Here is a 23,131-nt window from a genome sequence, read left to right as displayed (position 1 = left end):
GTGAAACTTCATCAAATAAGTGTGAAAATATTATGTGGAAAATATAAAATGTTTATGGCCATTTTTTAGGCCTTAAGTAGCAAGACACAAAACTGAAAAACCATGATTCTTGTTGTGTAAAACCTGCTCTTTCCAAGGATGGCAAAAACGAGAGAATTGAAGGTGTTCCACATTAAGATATTTGCCCCTAAAGATAGGTCAAATTTTGACTTTCAAATTTTGAGTATCTTTGAAGGAAAATATCTCAGCCAGCAAACAAGTATGAGAGCTCATATTTAGTTAGGCTGAATTCATGCAGACGTTAAATGGAATGCTCAAAGAAGAAGGTACCAAAGGTTTTTATTTCAAAGTTATGATTTTCAAAAGTCTTGCTTAAATTTGTCGCGACAAATTTTTGCTGCCAGTTTAGGTCACATTGCAAAAAATGTGAAGGTTTTTGAGCCTGGACACCAAACGTTTTGCATTTGCTGCCAAAACTAGGTATACCAAGTTTCAGAGCATTACCTTTCAATGTTGTGCAACAGTAACACTTAAAACTGAAAATTTTTTGTGATTTATTCCACATAACACAAGTGACCTCCACAAAAAAGGTGCTGGTGCCTCAAACATACTATATTTTGAACTGAATTTTTGCGCAGCTTCTTTGGAAACCTGTTTAAACATCTACACCAAGTTTCAACAAAATTGAAGATGGTCGAACAGGGACCATCTTCAAAATTAGGCCACTTGACACAGGGAATCACCCAGTGGATATTGTGAAGACTTGAACCTCTCAGTAACAGAATATATCCCTAATATGTGAGATGGTGCAGTAAATGAAATAGACATAATTTATTTTGGGGCAGATGCCTTTATCTATGAAAGCTTTTATGCCACCTTACCCAGTAACATAAAAGCACTAATGAGTTTTACTACTAGTAGCAGTAATGGGTGTGTAAAAGTATATAAGATGTCCCAAAGAGTTAAGATCTAGTTGATGTAATCTGATTCTGATTGAAACAATAGTACTTGAATTAATGATGAACTTGCATTTAATTCACGTTTGTAAATTAAGTATTTACTTTAAATTTTAGGGTTTAACAGTGGACACAAATGCTCTTTCACTTGATAGTTATTCTCAACAACATCCACAATTTGGTGTATACCCTCAGCAACAGCAGCAGAAAACAACGCAGAATTTTGCCTATGAGCCTACTACTCCCACATCACCTACAATGCCTCAGGTATGCATTTTATTATTCCCTCCTGCATAGAAGATTTACTTTAATGTAAGTAAAGTAGAAATAGTGCTTAGAGATTGATTGATTGCTGAATATGGGAATTTGTTTTTAATTCACTTATGGGTAAATAGTGCCTATGTTAGACATCCTCCATTTTTTGTATCCTGTGAGTCATCGGATTAAAAGGTAAAATCTTCTAAGTTATCTGCCATTAATATTGATTGATAAAATGATACCGGTTCTATGAAATGCAAAGGCAAGCAGTCAAATTAGGATAAATATGGAAAATTAATATTGGTACCCCATATGTTATCATGATAGCAAAGAATGTAGGTATGGCACTTTATGAAATGAATGGAGATAGTAAATTCCTTTCCTCTGTGGCTTTGGCGCATCATGACCTAAGTTGCCTTTGTGCCATAAAAACCTAAATCTAATCAAAAACCTTTCCTCTTGAAGTTTTCTTTTTGATGCTCTAAAAATGCATGTAAACATTAGCTGGCAGGTAGAGTGATGAGAGATTGAGCATTTACGAGTGTGCAATGCATTTACCATGTATAAGATGATATGTACAGTTGCTGGATTTTAAAATGGACCAGAACATTGGTTTGCCAGAAGATGGTCAGTGGCCAACATGGTAAATCACCATTTGCATGGGTTATGATGGCTGTATGTGTGGAAGCTGTTGGCAATAGTGTGAACAGAAACAGTATGATTAGTATAAAACAGAGCTATGTTGCTCAGTACATTCTATGTTGTATTTCAATATTTGTGGAAGAATAAGAGAAATTTACTTCAATATGATATGTAGAACACTTCCTAGTGATACTCTCTAGCAAATAAATGAATATAAAATTAACACAGAATGATTACAGTAATAAAATTAATTAAAAAATTAAAACAAGTTCAATGCAAATTTTGAAAAAAATACTGCCTTTTGTTTTTTCAAAATTTGCGTTGAACTTGTTTTAATTTGGTAATTGTTTATTTAATTAATTTTATTACTGTAATAATTTTGCATTAATTTTATATTTTTATTTGCTGGAGAGTGTCACAGGAAGTGTTCTACTTATCATATTGAAGTAAATTTCTCTTATTCTTCTACAAATGGAACAGTATTGTCATATGTAATAAGCAAAAATGTGCTAAATAGTGACAGGAAACGGATCTCCGACAATCTACCAATTTCCACCATTTTAATGTCATCCTTTTTTGTGCCCATGTTGGAGAGCAATGTTAGCAGATAATTGAGAAGTGGGACTGTATTCTTGCCATCCATTGCTCTGTTACCATCCCATCATCATTAGCATTTACAGGTAAAGCAGGAAGAGCATTCATGTGGATAAAAATTGTATCCTTTTGCATTTAATGAAAAATTGCACTTACTGGGGAAACACCATGGGGACAGAGGTAATCAGGAATAGCCTGCATCAAGAAACAGCACACTGTACCAGTGGAATCATGGAAGTTATTTGCAATAGCCATTCATCTCTTTTACTGCTGGACATAGTGTTAAGTTCATTGCTTCTGTCCTTCCTACATTCCAACCAGATGCATAGTTGCCGACAATCTAAGTTTTTAACAGAATCCATCTTTTTTGACTGAGTTTGGTCACTTCTCTATCATAACAGTTCATTGTGTAGTTTTTAATTGTTGTAACTAGGTAGCTCTAACATAAAAATATATAGCATAATACGCATCACTGCATTTAGGATTCTATTAGATAGTGTAGTATTGACAATTAATTAATTAAATTTATTGATCTTATTAATTTAAAATATCATACCCCAGACTAGAGCAGCAAAGCAACGGGCATAAAGTGACAGAAGTGCTGTGATTTGGGGGAGAACTGAGGGGGGGCGATTCTCCAACACATCACAGCCGAAAAAAATGTGCAACTTGTAAAATGTTTGCTGAACTCTCTCAATTCAGCGTTGTTGTAGTAGTAGTTGTAGTAGTAGTAGTAGTGGCATGTGATGCAAGAATGCAAATGTATGAGCTTATGCAGCATCAGCCAAAAAAAAAAAAAATCACACCATTCCCTCCAAATGCCTGTCCAGTTCCTCCTTAAATTTATTCAACCTATCAACTTCCACAATGACAGATGGAAGTTTGTTCCAGCAATTAACCACCCGCTGGCTAAAGGCAAATTTCCGCACATCCAATCTACATCTGTCTTTTCTTAATTTGAATTTATGCCCCCTTAGGTTCGTAATCTGAACAAGTGGAAGGATCCCATCAGAATTCAGCGTGCTGAACCCATTCAAGGCCTTATACATCTCAATCAGATCACCGCGCAGGTGCCTTGTCTCCAGCCACTGCAATTTGCAGAACTTAAGCCTCTCTTGATAAGAGGATCCCTTCATTCCCCTCACCAATCTTGTTGCCCTTCTCTGTACACACTCAAGCAAATCTACATCCTTCCTAAAATGAGGCCTCCAGACCTGTACGCAGTACTCAAGGCGTGGCCTGACCATTGCCTTATACAGAGGGATAATCACCTCCTTTTCCCTGCTAGCAAAATTCCTATATATCATTGACAAAACCCCATGACCTACCCTGGCAGCCTGTCTGCATTGCTCAGAAAACTTCATATCTGCCTGCACAATTACTCCCAGGTCTTTTTCATTTTCTACCACCTTAAGTGTAGTACCACACAGTTGGTACGTTTCTCTGGGGTTACTTCTACCCATATGCAGTACTTTGCATTTCTCAAGGTTAAACTTCAGTTGCCACTTCTTAGCGCATCTGCCCAAACTATCTAGATCCTGTTGCAGTAGCACACTGCCATTACTGTCATTAACAACCCTGCCAACCTTTGTATCATCTGCAAACTTCGACACTAAGCCTGATACACCTTCATCAATATCATTGATAAATATACAAAACAACAGTGGACCCAACACCGAACCCTGTGGGACTCCACTAATAACATTAGTCCAAGAAGAGCAACACCCATTGATTACTACCCTCTGTCTTCTCTCACTTAACCATCCTTTTATCCATTGTAGCAACTTACCCTTAATACCATTCTGCTCCAATTTGTACAATAGTCTTCCATGCGCAACAGTGTCAAAAGCTTTCCTGAAATCCAAATATATGATATCAAAATTAGTTTTTGCATCCAGTTCCTTTGTAACCACATCATAATATCCTATCAGATTTGTCAGACAAGACTTTCCCTTAACAAACCCATGCTGTGTCTGAATTATTGCTGCAGTCTTTTCTTGTAAAGGGCGTCTATGAGAGCTTGAGGTGTAGGGTAGATGTCCTCGAAGAAATTAATGAGGGGACCCGTCAAGCTCTCAGCTGCCCAACTTAATGCCAGAGCTCACTCCTGGGCATCAAGCAACACAGCTGCAATCTCCAAGGCAGAATGCACTGGTCCCAAAGGAACTAGTTATTGTTGGTGACTCTATTGTCAGGGAGACAGGGAATATATTGTGTAAAAAGGATAGATGGAATAGGACCAGGGTATGTCTGCCAGGGGCAAAAGTTGATGATGTTGCGAAGCATATATCATCTTTTAAGGGCACAAAGGTTGATATTGTTGTACACGTTGGCACCAATGACATTATGAGTAGGAGATCTGCAGATTTACTCAACAAATACAGTTCAACGTTGCAAAAAAGTCGTGAGTTAAGGTTAAATTTGAAAGTGTCTGCAATTCTGCCCAGACATGATAGGCAGGAGTATATGATGAGAGCCTTGTCGATCAATTCGGCCCTGGAGGGAATGTGCAAGGCTCAAGGGGTAGAATTTTTTTCAGCGTGGTCTGTGCTCGTTAACAGGAGAGACTGCTTCTACAGGGATGGGATGCACGTAAATAGAAAGAGTGCAAGAATATTTGCTAATGCTATCAAGGCAGTGTTAGGTGGGTCGAAAAACTGCTGGCTTGGGGGATTCACAGACTAAAAGCAGAGTTAAGGCGATTCTTGCACCACTTCTATTAGAATAAGCAGTGGCCTGGAGCGAGGGGTGCTGGGGGTTTCAGGGACTGATGGCAGTCATTGTGAAACAGGTGAGTATATGGGATGTGTTAAGGTAACTAAGAATAAGAATAGTTGCATGTATACCAATGCTACAAATATAGTAAATAAATTTGATGAATTTGAAGTGTTGGTCAAGACATCAAAGGTAGATATTGTTGGGATGTGAGAGACGTGGTGATACACAGTTATTAGGAATACAGAATTGGAATTTGGGGAGTACAATGTGTACAGAAAGGATTGAATACGGAGGGAGGGGCAGTTATGCTGTTAATTAAGAAAAACATAAAATCAAAAGAAGTGCATCCAGTTCATATAGATGGACAGTGCACTGTTGAGTCAGTTTGGTGTGACATAAGCACTGCGAAAGCAAAAATAAGAGTAGGAGTGTGATATAGGCCTAATGATGCGAATGAGTACAATGAACAATTGTACAGAGAAATAGAGTGGGCTAGTAAATCAGAATATCTTATAATGGGGGATTTTAACTTCCCAGATATTGACTGGAACTTGTGGTTTGGTCACTCGCACACTAGTAAGACTTTTGTGGATTTATTGGATGATTGTTTTCTGCAGCAGCATGTTCGAGAAGCAACCAGAGAGAGATGGTAATACTCTTGATCTGGTTATCAGCAGTGATCATTCATGTATTAAGAATTTGCTGATAAAGGAACCACTAGATGGCAGTGATCACAGTGTACTGATGAGGAATTTAAAGATATAATTACCATCAGGGGTAAAGGAAAGGGTTTTTGCTTCCATAAAGGTGACTACAGTGGTCTCAGACATTTTTTAAATTCTGTATGGTGGGATCAACTGATGATGTTACCAACTGCAAATTCTAAGTGGGAATCATTCAAGGAATTAATCGTGGAAGCTACTAAAAGTTTCATACCTATTAAGAAATATTGTTCAAGATTTAGACCTAAATGGATGTCAGATAAACTAATGAGACTCGTGGCAAAGAAGAAAAATGCATGGGATGCATATAAATTATCAGGCAATACAGAAGCCAATGGCAGATATAAGCTAGTCTGTAATCAAGTCACAAAGGAGGTTAGGTAGGCAAAGGAAGATTACGAGAAATCTTTGGCAAAGAATGCTAAGAAAAACAGCAAGTATTTCTTTACTTATATAAACTCTAAAAGGAAGGGGATGAATCTGATTGGTCCATTTGATATTGATGGTTTGACTGTTGATGATCCTGCTCAGATAGCAAACAAACTGAATGAGTATTTTGAATCTACTTTCACATATGAGGTGTCATGTTTATGTTCTGTCTGTCAGTTGAACATAAACATTAGCACAACCCAGAGGGAGATTATGTTCTATTGATAAATCATGAGGTACATTGTTCATTAATGGTCGTTAAGAAATATTAGTGAAATAGCGAAAAAAATAAATACAATAGCAAAAACAACGGCATTGTTAGTGAAATTCCACAGATAGGGAAAGAAGAGTGGTGATGGCTCTGAAAACATGCCAGTAATCAAAGTGATTCAAGTTATATGCATAGCTGCCAAATCTTCAGATTAACAATGGAGAATCTGTCTTTTTTTATTTGATTTGATCCTTCTCCATCTTTTTTTTGCAAAAACTCCATCTGTTTATCCATTTTGTGATAGCAATGAGACAGTTTTTTTGCTGTTTTTTTATAGTGACAAAGAATAATAAAGAATATACAGGGTGTCTCAAAAATACACAGCATGACTTCAGGAATGAGTTCCTCATATGTAGACAAAAATATTTTATATCAACATAGTTCTGGAAATGCTTGGTTCCCAAGTTATTAACTGGAATGTACTCTTGCCCTATGAGTTTGTTTGGAAGTACAGGACCCAAATAACTTATCACCAAAAACCCCCATCCAGATGTTGAGGCTGAACCGCTGATGGTGATGTGATGGAAGAATTACATGTGAGTTTTCCTCAGTCCATACATGCTAATTGTGAACGTTTTGGTTTCTGTCTCGTGTGAATTGTGCTTCATCTGTGAATATCACTAAGGCAGGAAAGTGAGGTGTTGTACCACACTGCTGCAAGAACCACTGGCAGAACATTACTCACGCAGGGTAATCTGCTAGCGACAAAGGCCTGCACCTGTTGCAGATGGTAAGGATACAGTTGGTGTTCTTGCATCACTCTCCAAATAGTCGAACGTTGAACAGCCAGTTGCATTGCTATTCTGTGTGTGCTGATTCCAGGAGTGGCATGCGCAACATCCAAAATCTCCTCTACTTCAGAAGTCGTAGATCTTGGTCATCCTCTGTCAGCAGCACGGGGTGTAAAAGTCCCACGTTCACAAAGGTGGCAGTGGATACCGTCAAACGTTTTCCTGTCTGGACATCTTCGTTCTGGGAACCTTTTGTGGACGACAAGTCTCCAGAGCATTGCCATCTGCCAAATCGTGCATAATGTACATATCTGCTTGCTCCTGATTTGAGTACATGGTTGGAATGGAAAACCACCAGATTCTGTCAGTACCTTGTGATGAAAGAAATCACCTGCGAGAGATAAGACATTCCAGTTAATAACTCGGGAACCAAGCATTTCCGGAACTATGTTGATATAAAATATTTTTATTGTCTACATATGAGGAACTCATTCCTGAAATTATGCTGTGTATTTTTGAGACACTATACATCAAGTGGCCCTCAGCTTAAAGTAAATGTCACAAGATTTATACAATCAGTTTTGCGTAAATTGCTAGATTCAAAATTCTGTTATCTGATTAATGTATATTACTCTTAGTTAAGACATGGAGAACAATTAAAGAAAATATATAATGTAACGTTTATTTTTCTTTAGTTCAACAAAACAGTTTTTTTTTTTGGCCAAACTTCAAAACTTTAAATTACAGTTATTCTCTCTTTATTTAATTCCTTTCTTCTGCCATTTGCATTTCATTTATACCGAGTATTAAAATGAGTTTACTCATCGTTCGTTATTCTGGCCTTCATAAGTAGTGTTTGTTTTACCTTTATTTATCATGAAAATCAGAGATGTGTTGAGAATTTCTCTGCAACATGGAGGTGGAGGTGAGATACCTTTGCTTATTATTACAGCTTCTTTTTTTCTTTTTTAGCGTCTGTAGTCTAACGAACGACCCTTATAATGTCACTCGGTTGTCTGTTTGTCTGTCCATCCGTTTGTCACAACATTGTATCTCTGGAACCACTCAACCTATTGACTTGAAATTTTGCATGGGTTTGTACATCATGTGAGCTAACATAATGCCATATTGATCGTTGTTGACAAAAAATTGTCGGAGAAATTGGGGGAGGTAAAATGTGGGGGGACAAAAAATGTTGTCAACAACCTATTGCTTATTATACACCATTGGAAAGAGCTCAACGAGTAGGTTTAAAATATAATTTTAAAATATTTTTAAAATTAAAAATGGTGGTGCCGGACAGGAAAATGTGAGTAATTTTCATGTCCCCCCCTCTATTTCTTGTTGCTAATGTAGCTAAAAATTTAAAAATCATTAGCAATGTGGTGGCGAATGGGGGAACCCTAGAATCCACAAAAAAACCCCACTAATAATAATAATAATAATTAGCTATGCGGCATTCAATGCTTATCAAGGGAAAACTATTCCGATTGAAATCTATTATTTACTTTTTGTGTTAAAATTAAAACACAGATTTTTTATTGCACTTCAATAGCATGCTTCATTGTACTAAGTAACTCTCCTTTTGGTGACAAAAAAAGGTTGCTAAATAGTTAGTTAATAATTCTATAAAAGTCATTTATAAATTTTACGACGAGAAGTATTTTTTAGCAATTTTCAAAGCTGGGGTTGTCCTGGCAAGGAGGTACTCAGAGGGCCAGTGTTGAGGCAGCAGTGGTGGGGGTGGCACCGGTGCAGAGTCTTGTACAGCCCTCACCTGCCAGTTGCTTCTCTCCCAAGACTTTAATCACTTCTCCAGGAAGAAGTTGGAGTCGCTTCTCCCACTCTTGTCATTCACAACAACTGGAAAGACTCAAATAGACAAAGTTTCATTAGTTCCTCAGTTTTAGGCCAAGCCGGGATACTAGAAACATTTTTCAGTTAACATAAAGCTCTCTATTTGAGATATTAAACTAATGACCATTTGTGACTACGGACCCTTCATCCTAAGTGCCCAGCACTCAGTAGTTGACTGATTTATTTTAAACTGTGATCAGTTCAGACTTTGCAGATATAATGGCTGTCTGGCTTAACAGTATCTAACATAGAAATTATCTCGCAAATAAAAAAAACTTAAGTTTGTTGCATATTAGAAAGACCTTTTAACATTATTCACATACAAACTCTTTAGGCTTAAATGTAATTTCTGTTAAGCTTATAGTTCCTTTTTTAACCCGAAATCCTCTAATTCTTTTTTACTTTACATTTCTTTTGTGTTTCATTACTAGCAATAGCTGGCACATGCTTTTTTAAGTTGGTACATAGCATTCGGAACTATGACATGATTATATGTGTGATGATCCTTCTGGCTAGCAGCAGCCATTTTATCTCTCAGATAAATGAAATACATGTTATAACATAGGCAACGACAATCTGATTTTGGAACCCTATATTTAGATTTGGCCATATGCTTTTTAACATTATGTTTATACAATATAATTTAATCTCTGGTATATGGTTTTGAGCAATTATATTTCCACCTTAACAAAAAACAATTTTTTGTTAGTGTCCATGGGCACACACACACTCACACATACTATACATGTGTATATACACTGATTGATCACTGAATTATGACCACTTCGTAGATCCTCCTTTTGCCCTCAGTACAGCAGCTATCCAACGTGGCATTGATTCAATAAGATGTTGGAAACGTTCGGGAGGTATGGAGGTGATTGGTGTATTGTATCCAGATGCCTGATATGCCTTTCCATAATGTCTCACCAGTGCTCTATGGGATTGATATCAGGGAAGTTTGGAGGCCAATCGATATGCTGGAAGTCAGAACTGTGTTCCTCAAGCCATTCCTGCACAAGTGCCTGATGGCTCGGCACATTGTCATCTTGGAAGAGACCATCGCCATTCGGGAAAAAGTGTTACATAGTGTTAAAAAGTGTTACATAGTTACAGTCGGCAAGCAATTGACAAGAGTGGAGACCACTGATACGTTGTTCCACATACACCAGGGATCCAAGTTCCTGCCAGTGAAATGTACCGCACACCATACAACCACCTCCATCAAAAGTGCAGGCCGCCTCCACTGGCCTGCACTTTTGATACCATGCATGATGGATGAAGAGCCTCATGTTGTTGATGCCAAATCCGCACATGACCATCCACGGTGTGGAGTAAATAATGTGACTCATCTGACCAGCACACCGTCTTCCAGTCTTCTAATGTCCAACTTGCATGCTCTTTGCATCAGGCGACTCTTTTACGCTGGTGAACTTTGGTTAGGAGAGGATGCCGTAGGGGTCGTCTGCTGGTATAGCCCATAGTGTAAGCATTCGACGCATGTTCATGCCAGATATTGTTCTGAGTTGGCCCATGTTGTATTGGGTAGTCAACTCTTCAACAGTGCTGTGCCTGTTTGCTTGTGAGTCGTCAGACCCGGCGTTCACCTCTAGCATCAACCTTTCTCTGATCTTTACAGTTTTCCCGTTGGGTCATTGTTTGACCATTTTGACACCAGTCCTGGTACACTTTAACTATGGCTGTTCTCGAACACCCTCACCAGTTCAGCCGTTTGGGAAATCGAGGCACCATCTTGTCGAGCACCCACAGTTTGTCCTTTATCGAAGTCCGATAAATCCTTCCTTTTACCCACCATGCTCAGAATTTTACTACCTACTGAACCGCTGACACCTTATCTATGCTACATAGGTCAACTAACTCCACACTCACATACCTCACATAGTCAACGGGTCGTATTCAGTTTTCATAGGGGGTGGTCATGATTCAGTGATCATTCAGTGTATATATCCTTTGGGATATAATTATTTACAACCATAAATTTATAAATAAATACTTCTAATTTTACTTATATAAACAAGGAATAGCATTTTCCTCCTTATATACATGAAGATGAGTAAAAGCTTTTAAGGATAATGCGTTTTCATATTTATATAAAACATGTTTTTTTTTTTTTTTTTTATAATCAAACAATTAAAAGATATAGAATCAAAACATAACTTTTGTCATAAATTTTGAAATTTAGATTCTGACTCCATCAGCCTATATATAATTAACTAATCATAAATAGATATCAACAATTAATTACCGCATGGTTTTTTGTGTTAAGTGAAGAGTGCAGCATGTTGTTAAGACTCAATGGCAGGTCACTGTGTGGCAGTTTTGACATCACAAAACAATAATGGGTGTGCAAGAATATCAAAAATGATGACGCGCTGCATACTCAGATGTGTGGAGTTCCATGGTAGATGACCAAGAATACCCCCCCCCCCTCACTACTGATTATCATTGATGCCAAATGTTGTCGCACCAACAACACACTGGATATGGGTGTGCTGGTCAGACGAGTCCGTGGACCCGTTGTGCATGGTGCCCACTATCCATGTAGGTGGTGGTGGTTGCTTAATATGGGACGTGTATGGACCAGTGTTTCACTGGTCAGGTCTCCTGGCAGCTCTTGGGAGACCACGTGCACCCTGGAATATTACATTTTTTCCCATACAGAAATGGTATCTTTCAAATGATAATGTACCATATCATTAAGCCTGCAATGTGCACAAGTGAATAGCAGCTATTATCTGTGTGAACAGTAGCCCAACACAATATTAGGTAGGTGGTCATAATTCAGTGATCACTCAGTGTATATTCACCCTGTAAGATGACCCCCATCCCACATGTTTTAGTGACATCTTTTGTATGTTGTGTGTTTTTTGTGTCATGTTATGTTGAATTACAGTCAAATCTGCATTAAGAACTGCTGCCTACTTTTTAACCCCATTACATATTTCTGCTTTCTTGTAAATGTTTATGTTGTGACATTTTATTATGTTTATTTGTGACATTTAATTACACTGCACAGTAAACTGTAAAGAGAGTGGTAAAATACAGTAAACCCTTATGTAATAGGTCACAAAAACCAATCTAAAGGGCAGATGACAACATGGCATTACTCTTATTGATGTGTAAATTGGAGACTTTGATTATGTAGTGAGCCATAATCCTTGTTGTCAGTTTAGTATTGTACTGCTAATTGGTTCCTCTGTAAACAGTGCCTTGATATGTAAATGAGTTGGCTATTAGAAGTTGACAGTTTTGGAATGTAAACCCGAAAACATAACTCCTGATGAATTCCATGGGCTGTTTTGGTCTAATGGAGGACAAATTCTTGGGTTTTAAAAGGTAAGCAACAGTGTATATTTGTGTAAAAATTTATATGTAATGAATTGTAAATACATGAATATTCATGTCGTTTTAACTCTAAACATTCAATTCAAGCTTGAGATTTTATACTCTGCATATAAATCAACCTTAAAATTTTAAACAACTTTTTAGGTGCTTTAGAGGTCAACTTATACTCCAAAATATACATTATATTGTATATACCTGCTCTGGCACTAAGCTAACTATAGTGATCTTTTCAGTATGAAATGAAATTAGCCTTCACAGAAAGCAATACCTTTATATTCTGTTTTTAATTTTTTTTTTTTTCTTAATTTGATTATCATTCTTCATAAACATTTAATTTATTATTATTTATAGTTTTTTTGGAATTGTGTATGTATAATTGGTTCTGTTTATATCTATGTTATATATCCCATTTAATCTTGGACTTTTATCAAAATTAACTAACTGGATCTATTAAGCAAAATCCTAGGGTGGGGCTGTAACCTGTTATACTGTAGTAGTCAGCATTGGCATGCTCAGTCTTATTTTCATACACATGGAAGCAGTAAGTAAAGCTCTTGTTATTTCATTTGCACTTGGCTTGTCCATTTTTCATTTGTTGTATTTGCATCCTATTATCATCTAAATTAACACATATTGATGGAATGTGAATAAATTTGCTTGTTTTTGCAAGCTGTGACTTGAAAATATTGATATTTATAATTTGGATTACCTCTTCTCTCCTTTAGTCCCAACTATTGAGGTTCTGCAGATAAATTGAAATGGAGAATAATGAGAAATTAATCTGTCTTTAATTTCTTAAAGGACTACAAATTATTTTTTCAGACATTTTGTGGGACAGGTCGACCATCACTAATCCGGTTCCACCGCTAATTTGGACATAATTTTGTGAATGTAATTTCAAATTTCCCTGGTCTGCGCATCGACCTGCCGCTAATGTTTTGGTGGCGTTGGTTGCTCAGCTGTTGACGCAAACTTTTAAACACTGGCAAGCCATTCCTGCTTGTTTTTCTGCATTTTTTATTATTATAACCTGCTCACATTTAGCCCCAGCCATTTTCCAGTACATAAAGGAAGTGCCTCTCATTGTGTAAAGTGCAAACATTTGTCCATAACAGGTAAAGTTGAACTTTTGAAAAAACTCGACAGCAGTGTGTCTGTGAGAAGTTTAACTCTGCTTAATTATAAATTCCAGCAATTTCTCTCAGTTCCTCCTATTTTAGTAATTTTCTTTTAGCCATTCCTTTTTAGATCTTTTTTTTTTTTCTTTTTACAACACACTTGTACAAACTTGCGGAAAAACACAACACAGTATGATGGATAATACAGCATGCTAACGAACTTGTTTTCACAAAATCTCTAACAATACTGACAAACTTATTGCGACATTTGAGAGTTTATTTTATCGCAGTTAGTTTTATTGAGCTTGCGTAATAAACTAATTAAAAACGACATTCATATGTGTGGCGTAATAGCGTCACACGTATGTGGCCGACATGGCTTCTCAAGAAACGAAGTAACCTACTGGGCAATGTCGGTCACATATATGTGACATAAAAAAAAAAAGACACTTTTTTTTTTTTTTTTTTTTAAATATATATTTTAAGGAAAAAAAAACTACAACACTGACATTTCAATATTTATTTTAGAATTATTAATCAAATTATTTGCTAAATATTTTTTGGCCCCTGGGGAATTTTTTTCTTAAACTAGCTTCGCAGTCAACGTGTTAAAGGTAGGAGGAGGTTAGCTGTTGGGTAACCTGTATGTGCTAAAATAACCACCAGTGATCCAGCGAACTCACCAATCTGGCACCCCACAGGTCCCAACGCTGCCATATTAGTGATGGCCGACCTGTACCACTATCTCTATTACACCATCAGCTTTACACACTAAGACTTCTAGTGGCAAAGGTTTTAGTTTGTGAAGCAGATGATGTAATGACAGCAATTCAGCCACTGAAGAAGTGGTACAGGAAATACATACCATGAAATATGAGCTTCACACACCAAGACTTTAGTTTGTGTGTGAAGCTGATACTATAATTGAGCACCGCAATTCAGTCACTGAAGTGGTGGAAAAGGAGCACTACAAAATATCTGAGAATAATTTGTAGACCTTTAAGAATTTAAAGACATTTTACACTTTATATAGGTTGAAATACTTAATTTTTCACTGTTCTACTGTATAACCATTTTTTTTTTCTATGCAGCTTCATTTTTTAGTTATTAATTTTTTAAAAATGAACAATATTTCATAACTATTCTGCATATTTCTTAAATGCCTTTTATTCCATTTTATTGGATTTTATTTTACAAGCTTTTCATTCTCTGAAAGTTTTAATTGCGAAGGCAACTCAGCAAACTTTGTGCACTTTGATAAATGCCTTCTAAAATATTCCTTCTAATTTCAACATGGTACAGTGTTGAAATTAAAAGGAATAGAGAAGAAGCTACATACTAATACATATCAAAACAAACAATCTTTGCTTAAATTTCAAATTTACATGTTTTTTTTTTTGTCTTTCTGCTCCTGTGACTCAACTCTACTCGATGGTAACTATCAATAATCAGTTATAACGTGTTAAGATATTTTCTGTAATTAGCATTAGTGTTAGTAGAGGCATACGATGCAAGAAAACAAGCTTATGCAGCATCAGCGGAAAAAAAAAAAAAAAAAAAACCCCTTCCATTTCATTCCCCCATTCATTCCAAATGCCTGTCCAGCTCAGCATTAAATTTATTTTGGCTATCAACTTCCACAACAAAAGATGGAAGTCTGTTCCACCAATCAACTATCCACTGGCTAAAGGCAAATTTCCACACGTCTATTCCACAACTGTCTTTCCTCAATTTGAATATATGCCGCTTCAGGTTCTTAATCTCAGCAAGAGGAAGAATCCCATCTGCATTCAGCTTGCTCATCCCATTCAAGGCTTTATACACTTCAATCAGATCACTTTGCAGGTGCTTACTCTCCAGGTACTGCAGTTTGCAGAACTTAAGTCTTTCCTGGTAAGAGAACCCCTTTGTTCCCCTCACCAATCTTGTTGCTATTCTTTGTACTTGTTCTAGCAACTCTACATTCTTTCTAAAATGAGGCCTCCAGACCAGTACACAGTACTCTTAATGTCACCTGACCATTGCGTTGTATAATGGTATAATCATCTCCCTGTCCCTGCTAGCAAAATTCCTATATATCATTGACAAAACTCCATGACCTGCACTGCTCACCGAACTTCATATTTGACTGCACAATTACCCCCATGTCTTTTTTACTTCCCTGAGTGTAATACAACACAATTGGTACATTTCTCTTTGGTTATTGCTACCCATATGCAGTACTTTGCATTTGTCAATGTTAAACTTCAGTTGCCACTATTCAGCATACTGTCTTTACTGTTGTTAACAACTTTGCCAACCTTTGTATCATCTGCAAACTTGGATATTAAACCTGATATACCTTCATCAGTATCATTGATAAATATTCAAAACAACAATGGGCCCAACACCAAACCCTGGAGAACTCCACTAATAATATTTGTCCACGAAGAGCAGTGTCCATTGATTACCACTCTCTGTCGTCTCTCACTCAGCCATCCCTTTATTCATTTTAGCAACTTACCCTTAATGCCATACCTTTCCAATTTGTACAGCTGTCTTCTATGTGCAACAGTATCAAAAGCTTTCCAGAAATCCAAGTATATGATATCATTATTTTTGGCATTCAGTCCCCTTGTGATCACATCATAGTATCCAGTCAAATTGGTCAGACAAGACCTCCCTTTAAGAAACCCATACTGTGTCTTAACTATTACTGCAGTCTGGTCTAGATGATCCTGCAATGCTTCTTTAACCAGTGATTCCATTATTTTCTCCAGAACACAGCTTAAACTGACAGGTCTGTAGTTACTTGTGTCACATTTTGAATCCCCTTTGTGAATTGGTGATACATTTGCACACCTCCCATCCATAGGGATCTCTTCCAAGTCCAAGGAAGCTCTCGTAATTATGGCTAAGGGTTTGCTTACTTCCCTTGCTGCCTTCTTTAATATAACCGAATAGATCCCATCCACCCCAGGTGCCTTTTTTATATATTTAACTTCAACAACTTCTCCTCCACTTTGCTGTCAATTATTACAAAATCACTTAGCTCCCTGTTAGAGTTTGATAAACTTCTGGCACACCCCTAATTGAATAACTCCTCGTGTGAATGTAGGTGCAAAATACTCATTCATTTTATCAGCTGTCTCAGCATGATCATCAATCGTCAACCCATCTACGTTAAGTGGTCCAATCTGATTCATTCCTTTCCTCCTAAATATGACATAAGTAAAGAACTCTTTGCTGTTTTTCTTTGCATCCTTTGCCAAAGATTTCTCATAATCTGCCTTCGCTTGCCTAACCTCCTTTGTGACTTGATTACAGACTAGCTTTTATCTGCCATAGGCTTCTGTGTCATCTGATACTTTATATGCATCCCATACATTTTTCTTCTCTGCCCCGAGCCTCATTAATTCATCTGACATCCGTTTAGGCCTAAACCTTGAACAGTATTTCTTAGTTGGAATGAAAAGCCTAGTAGCCTCCAAAATTAAGTCCCTGAGGCCTTCCCATTTCGAATTCACCATTGGTAACATCATCAGTTGATCCCACTGTACAGAATTTAAAAACTGTCTGAGACCCCTGTAGTCACCTTTACGAAAGCAATAGCTCATCACTTTAGTCTTGATGCTAGTTACATCTTTAAGTAATTCTCACATCAAAGGAACCACTGTCACCCAGTGGTTCCTTTGTCTGCAAATTCTTAATGCATGAATAATCACTGCTGATAATCAGATCAAGAGTATTACTCCCTCTGGTTGCATCTCGAACATGTTGCTGTAGAAAACAATCAGCCATTAAATCCAAAAAAGTCCTGCTTAAATCACACTAAGCTAGCTTGGTTTGTGAAGCCCAACCTTATAGTAACGGCTCTGGCTTTGTAAGTGTTAGTATAAAAGGGAGCTGATACGAAATGTTTGTATTGCAAGGAAAATTCAGGCGTAAAAATGTGTAAGTCAAAACATGCCAAGAAATGAACCTAAAATGAAACCGAAAGTATGATAAGAAAGTGAACGATACCTGGAGTTTTCAAGTAATGTGTAGCCGAAGTAAGCTGGTGGGAAAAATATATGTAGCAGAATGAAAAAGGTGGGGAAATGAAGCGCACATGTTTAGTAGAGTAGATGAATGCACGTAAACCTTAATAACATTAGTAACATATCTACATGATGAAGCAATTTATAGCAGAGTAGTGGACTTAATAGTGAGCTGTGAAGAAATATAAACATATAAACAGATGGAGAAGTAGTGAACTCTTGTCGTATTTAGAACAAAAATGCATGGAGGTACTTTATTCAATATATTAATACAAATTTATATATATATATATATATATATATGAGGTAAAAGTAATAAATCTGTTGAAAACTATATATATATATATATATATATATATATTGATTCACTGTTTTACATGACTTGTTGTTGCATATTGTATATGCTTATGCTGGCACTTACGTTTGTGATCTTCTTTTTTCTTTCTCCTAACTTATTATTTAAATATGAGGTGTTGCCCAAAAGTTCCTGAAATTTGAATGTTGCATGGACACTACATCTAGTATGGACTTGTGGCACTAGGTAACACTGCATGCATCCTTTGTGAATTGGTGTGCCACATGACTTCGGGCTGGATTGAATATATATGCACAGTTCTTTGGCGGTGTGTTTCATGTAGTTTGTGATTGTTGCAATCGCTGATCTGAGAGAGCAGTGTGCTTGCATCAAGTTTTGTTTCTGTCTTAACAATACAGCAGCAGAAACCCATAAGAAGTTGAAACAAGCTTTTGGTGACAATGCTTTAGGCCAGATGCAGACTTACTACTGGTTTAACCATTTTAAAAACGGTCAGATGTTGGTTGATGATGATGATCGCTCTGGGCGTTCATCATCGAGCACCACCCCAGAAAATGTCACAAAAGTTCAGGCAGCGATCCATGAAGACTGCAGGTGGACCATCCGTGTAATTGTAGGATTATCGTAAGGCATGTGTCAATGTAATTTGTCATGAGTTGAACACGAGAAGGATTGCAGTCAAGTTCGTGCCATGGAGTGAAAACCAAAAGCAGTATCACATGGAAGTTAGCAGAGATCTTCAAGACCATGACAGGAGTGATCAAAACTGCCTTTCTACAGTCATTACTGGTAATGTAATGAGAGTTGGGTATATGGGTATGATCCAGAAACCAAGCAACAGTCATCCCAGTGTAACACCCATCTTCGCCCTGACCAAAGAAAGCTTGACAAGTGAGGAGCAATATGAAGTCCATGCTGATCTGGGATTTTTTTTTTTTTTTTCATTGACGGGATTATCCATAAGGAATTTGTCCCTCCTGGCCAGAGAATTAGCACAAAGTTCTACTGCGACATCGTGACACAGTTAAGGGAAGCCTTCAGGAGGAAACATCCAGAGAAGTGGTGCACAAAGAACTGGGTCCTTCATCATGACAATGCGGCAACCCACACATCTCTCACCGTGGCACAGTTTTTGGCATCTAACAACATGACAATTTCCCCCCCCCCTTATTTGCTAGACTTAGACCCCTGCGACTTATTCCTCTTCCCAAGAATGAAAATCAAGCTGAAGGGTTGAAGATTTGACAGCATAGAGGATATCCAAACCAAATTGCAGGTGGTGCTGAACTCTGTGACGAAGAAGGACTTTCAGGATGCATTCAAATCATGGGAGAAGTGATGGGATCAGTGTTTACGCTCTCAAGCATTATAAGCATCTTGAATGAGACCCAGGGTGAGTCTGATTTATTTTATAAATACATTTCGGGAACTTTTGGGTAGCACCTTGTATATATTATTATTTATTTTTTTTATTATTATTATTGATGTATTTATTCCTTACTTTACCATATTTTGCTCATTCAGATTCCTCTTGGTTCCTACCGCAGTACTAGTCCAGCAGATCATTCTTGTAGTGCACCCACATCTCCTGTATCACATAGCTTGTCTCCTGCTAGTTCTCCAGGACTAGGCCCAGCAACATCTCTCAGCAAAAGTCCTTTTACGGATACTAATTACTATGTACAACATCAACAGCAAACTAGTGCTTTGCAACATCAGTTAGAACAGTTTAAGATGGTTAGTTTATTTTTGAAAATCGTAATTTTAGTCCTGACTAAATCACATTACAGAAATTTTCCAATAATAAAAAATAGCAAATTTTGTTATTGGAGCAAGCGTAAATAGCACATGTATGTTCTACTGATCATATTTTAAACGATGCATTTAAATTAAAAACAAGGAGTGCTCAACAGTTTTAAAGATCACATTATCAGATTGTTTCTCCCACAAAATTTCATAAAGTAAGCCCAGTGTTTGAGCCATGACCATAGCCAGGGTATTCATCTATTTTGTCTCTAATTTTGTTCTTCGTTTAGAAGAATAGATGGCGCCTCTGTAGCCAGGTGGGCAGGAGCAGCAGTGCGTAACACACGCTTCTTGATTAGACCGGGGTTTGAGCCCGTGACCACCAAATACGGAGGATGCGGAAAGATCAGGAAATGATCACCACATATCCCCGGAGCAATGTGGCCTGCTAATGCTCCTAAAAACCAAACAACAACAACAGAAGAATAGATACACATGCACTACTCTGTAAGAGGGGAATGTGCATAAATGTGATATAGCCTACTGCTCATCAAAGAGAATGTTGGGTTTAGCACTAGAGAGGCTAGGGTTCTCAATGTGGCCCACGAATAGAAATGACAGGACTTATGGAAGATTTTCTCAGGAAAACTTTGTATATTTTGCCACCAGGAACTCCAAGGAACTTAATTCAGTTCCAGAAAAGGAAACCCAAAACATCTTCAGTAAATATATGTGACAAACCTGTTGCCATTGTCTCCTGACCCTAGAGCAGAGAACAACGCCAGTAAACAATAACAGGCAAACCCGCTCACCAATCTTGCCAATGCAGCATGACTGGAACAGACTCCCAGGGTTTTCTCCCTATCCCTTTTATATGTTCAGTGCTCTAGCAATTAAGTGCTCTTACCCATTAAGTAAAATAGAGCAAATTCAAATGCTCTTATCACATGATGCAAGTTTCCAGGATTCTATAACTCTCACTTTACCCAGTTTGTTGTGCCATATGGTTGAAAATATAATGGCTGTGCTACTATTATATTATTATTAAATTTCATCAGTTTTTTACTGCAGAAGAAAGAGACAGTCTTTTGAAATATAATATTTTTTAATGTAATTGTTAAATTCATTAAACTATTAAAATTATATATATACAGTGCAGTGTAGTGTGTTTCTTTAGCAAAATTAGTTAATAGTCTTCATTGATATATAAAAAAGGTGAGAGCATTTAAGTTTATAATGAAAACTTTGTTGCTGCATAACTTTGTGCAGTTACGTTACTCTTTTCACCAGGCACCTCTGTGGGCAGGAGCAGCAGTGCATAGCACACACTTCTTGATTAGACTGGGGTTCGAGCCTGTGACCACCAAATACGAAGGATGCAGAAAGGTCAGGGAATGACCACCGCATATCTCTGGAGCAATATGGCCTTAGTTGCTAATGCTCCTCAAAATCAAATAACAAACAAACTCTTTTCACCACTTGATGTGTGTACCATAAAACAAATTTTCTAAAAATGAAAAAATACTTTCTTGAATAGCATAAATTATTTGTGCATGTTATGTTCCATTATGTTTTCCTATGTATGCCACTCCTGGTGTATGTCATCAGTGTGTCATTGCTGGTCTAGACCATGTATGAAAGGCACAAAAGTTTCCTTGTACTGTATAGAATATCCAAAAAGTGATACCAAGATGATACCTTGGCACTGCATGCAATAAGTAAATGTGCTACAGTAATAAGCAGAAGTCAAAATGAAACTGCCAAAAAAAAGATTGTCCTTTGTTGGTTGAGCTCTTTCACCAAAACAGCAGTAATGCCTTGGTTGAAGTTTGTGTTTACTGCCTTTAAAGAAATTTAAGAAAAGAAATCCCCCTTTTCCATAAAATGGAGTTTGCAATATGATTAAATTTTTTTAATAAATTGATGCTTTTTCAGTGGCTCCCTGCTGAGGACAGTGCCATTTGCAACAACAGTTATTGTTGAAATAACAGTTACTGTAAACAGTGGTGCCACATAAAATACACACTTATCTGGTAGTGCCAGAGCTGTGTCACAACGACTAGCTATTCCACAAAGCATTTTGCAGACTAATGCTTTATTCATTAGTTTGTAAAATGCTTTAGTCCTTCTTTATAAGATCTGTGTGATGCACACCAGTTAACTCTGTGATCCCTCACAGTACACAGTCTCCAGTTTATAGTTAGAATGAAGTTGAATGATGTGGCTTTATAATATGTCGTTGATCGACAAAACCTCATTTCTGGCTGAGTGGCTACGTGAATATCCATAGCTGTAAAATATGGGGAACATCGTCCCCATGTATTATTGATGAGGTTCTACTCCTGTGCTTGTATGCTACTGTTTGGTGTGGTTTCACAGCAGACTTCATTTTTGAAATGGAGTGAACATTGTTTTGATCTCCTCTGACAACACTGTGCTTGGCTGGTAATACATTTCCTTTGGGCCATATTTGATCACCACCTCATTTGCATTTTATCACTGCTTGGCTATACATTACTCTCCTTAATCCAAGTGACTTTTAGTTATGGAGATATTTCAAGGAGAGAGTTTATCAAGGCATAATGCTCCCTGGCTGATCTGAAGGAAAGCATCATTGTGAATATCCCATGTGACATCAGCTAACCATGCTATTCTGTCTTCCACCACATTTGCTCTACAAACTGTTATTACATTGAGCAATTTTATTTCCACAACCCCTAGTTTCATTCTACTGTACTTGATCAAATAAATAATGCTGTGTGTAGTATCAAACACTCTGGTGGTGGAACTAATTTTTTTATGTTTGTGTGCTATTTGTTTCTGCATAGTCTGGTGGGTCTTGAACTTGAGGCATATACTCAAAATTTCCTTAAATAACCAAAAGGGGGAAAAAAAAAAAAAAAAAATTTCCACTAACTTACATTTTTTTTTTTGGTAATTTCAGGAATAATTTTGAAATCATAAAAACTACTAATCTAGAACCTCTCATTGTAAGATTTAATATTAGTATAGATTTTTCCTTGCTGTTTTTTTTACTTTTGTTTAAACACTCATTTAGTATTTTTTATTTCAAGATCCTCAGACATGGGACTTGCTTGCTTTAATTTGTTTTGATGTTATTAATAGTGGTAAATGATGCAAGGAAACCAGCTTATATAGCATCAGCAAAATGTTTATTCAAACTACCATCTTCCACAACAACAAATAAAAGTGTGTTCCAACAATCAGTTACTCTCTGGCAAAAGCAAATTTTTGCCCGTCTGTCTGCAACCATCCTTTTCAATTTAAATTTATACCTTTAGTTAACCAATCTATTTAAGGCCTTAAACACAAATCGAATCTATGCACAGGCACCTACTACCAGATACTGCAATTCACAGAACTGAAATCT

General features: G+C 37.1%; 1 protein-coding gene across 2 annotated transcripts in view; it reads left to right on the top strand.

Annotated features, from left to right (window-relative positions):
- LOC150089331 (CREB-regulated transcription coactivator 1-like) overlaps positions 1-23,131 on the top strand; it is a 507,055-nt gene that overhangs the window by 352,074 nt on the left and 131,850 nt on the right. For both annotated transcript variants that reach the window (XM_090368506.1, XM_090368505.1), the window contains exons 11-12: positions 1,074-1,223; positions 19,519-19,731. In XM_090368506.1, the coding sequence (XP_090224632.1) occupies positions 1,074-1,223; positions 19,519-19,731 (363 nt within the window). The remainder of the gene's footprint in view (positions 1-1,073; positions 1,224-19,518; positions 19,732-23,131) is intronic.

The sequence above is a fragment of the Mastigoproctus giganteus genome, chromosome 2 (genome assembly GCF_048544385.1).
Source record: "Mastigoproctus giganteus isolate SK-2022 chromosome 2, ASM4854438v1, whole genome shotgun sequence".
NCBI classification, from domain to species: domain Eukaryota; kingdom Metazoa; phylum Arthropoda; class Arachnida; order Uropygi; family Thelyphonidae; genus Mastigoproctus; species Mastigoproctus giganteus.
This window is presented reverse-complemented; position numbering and strand designations above follow the sequence as displayed.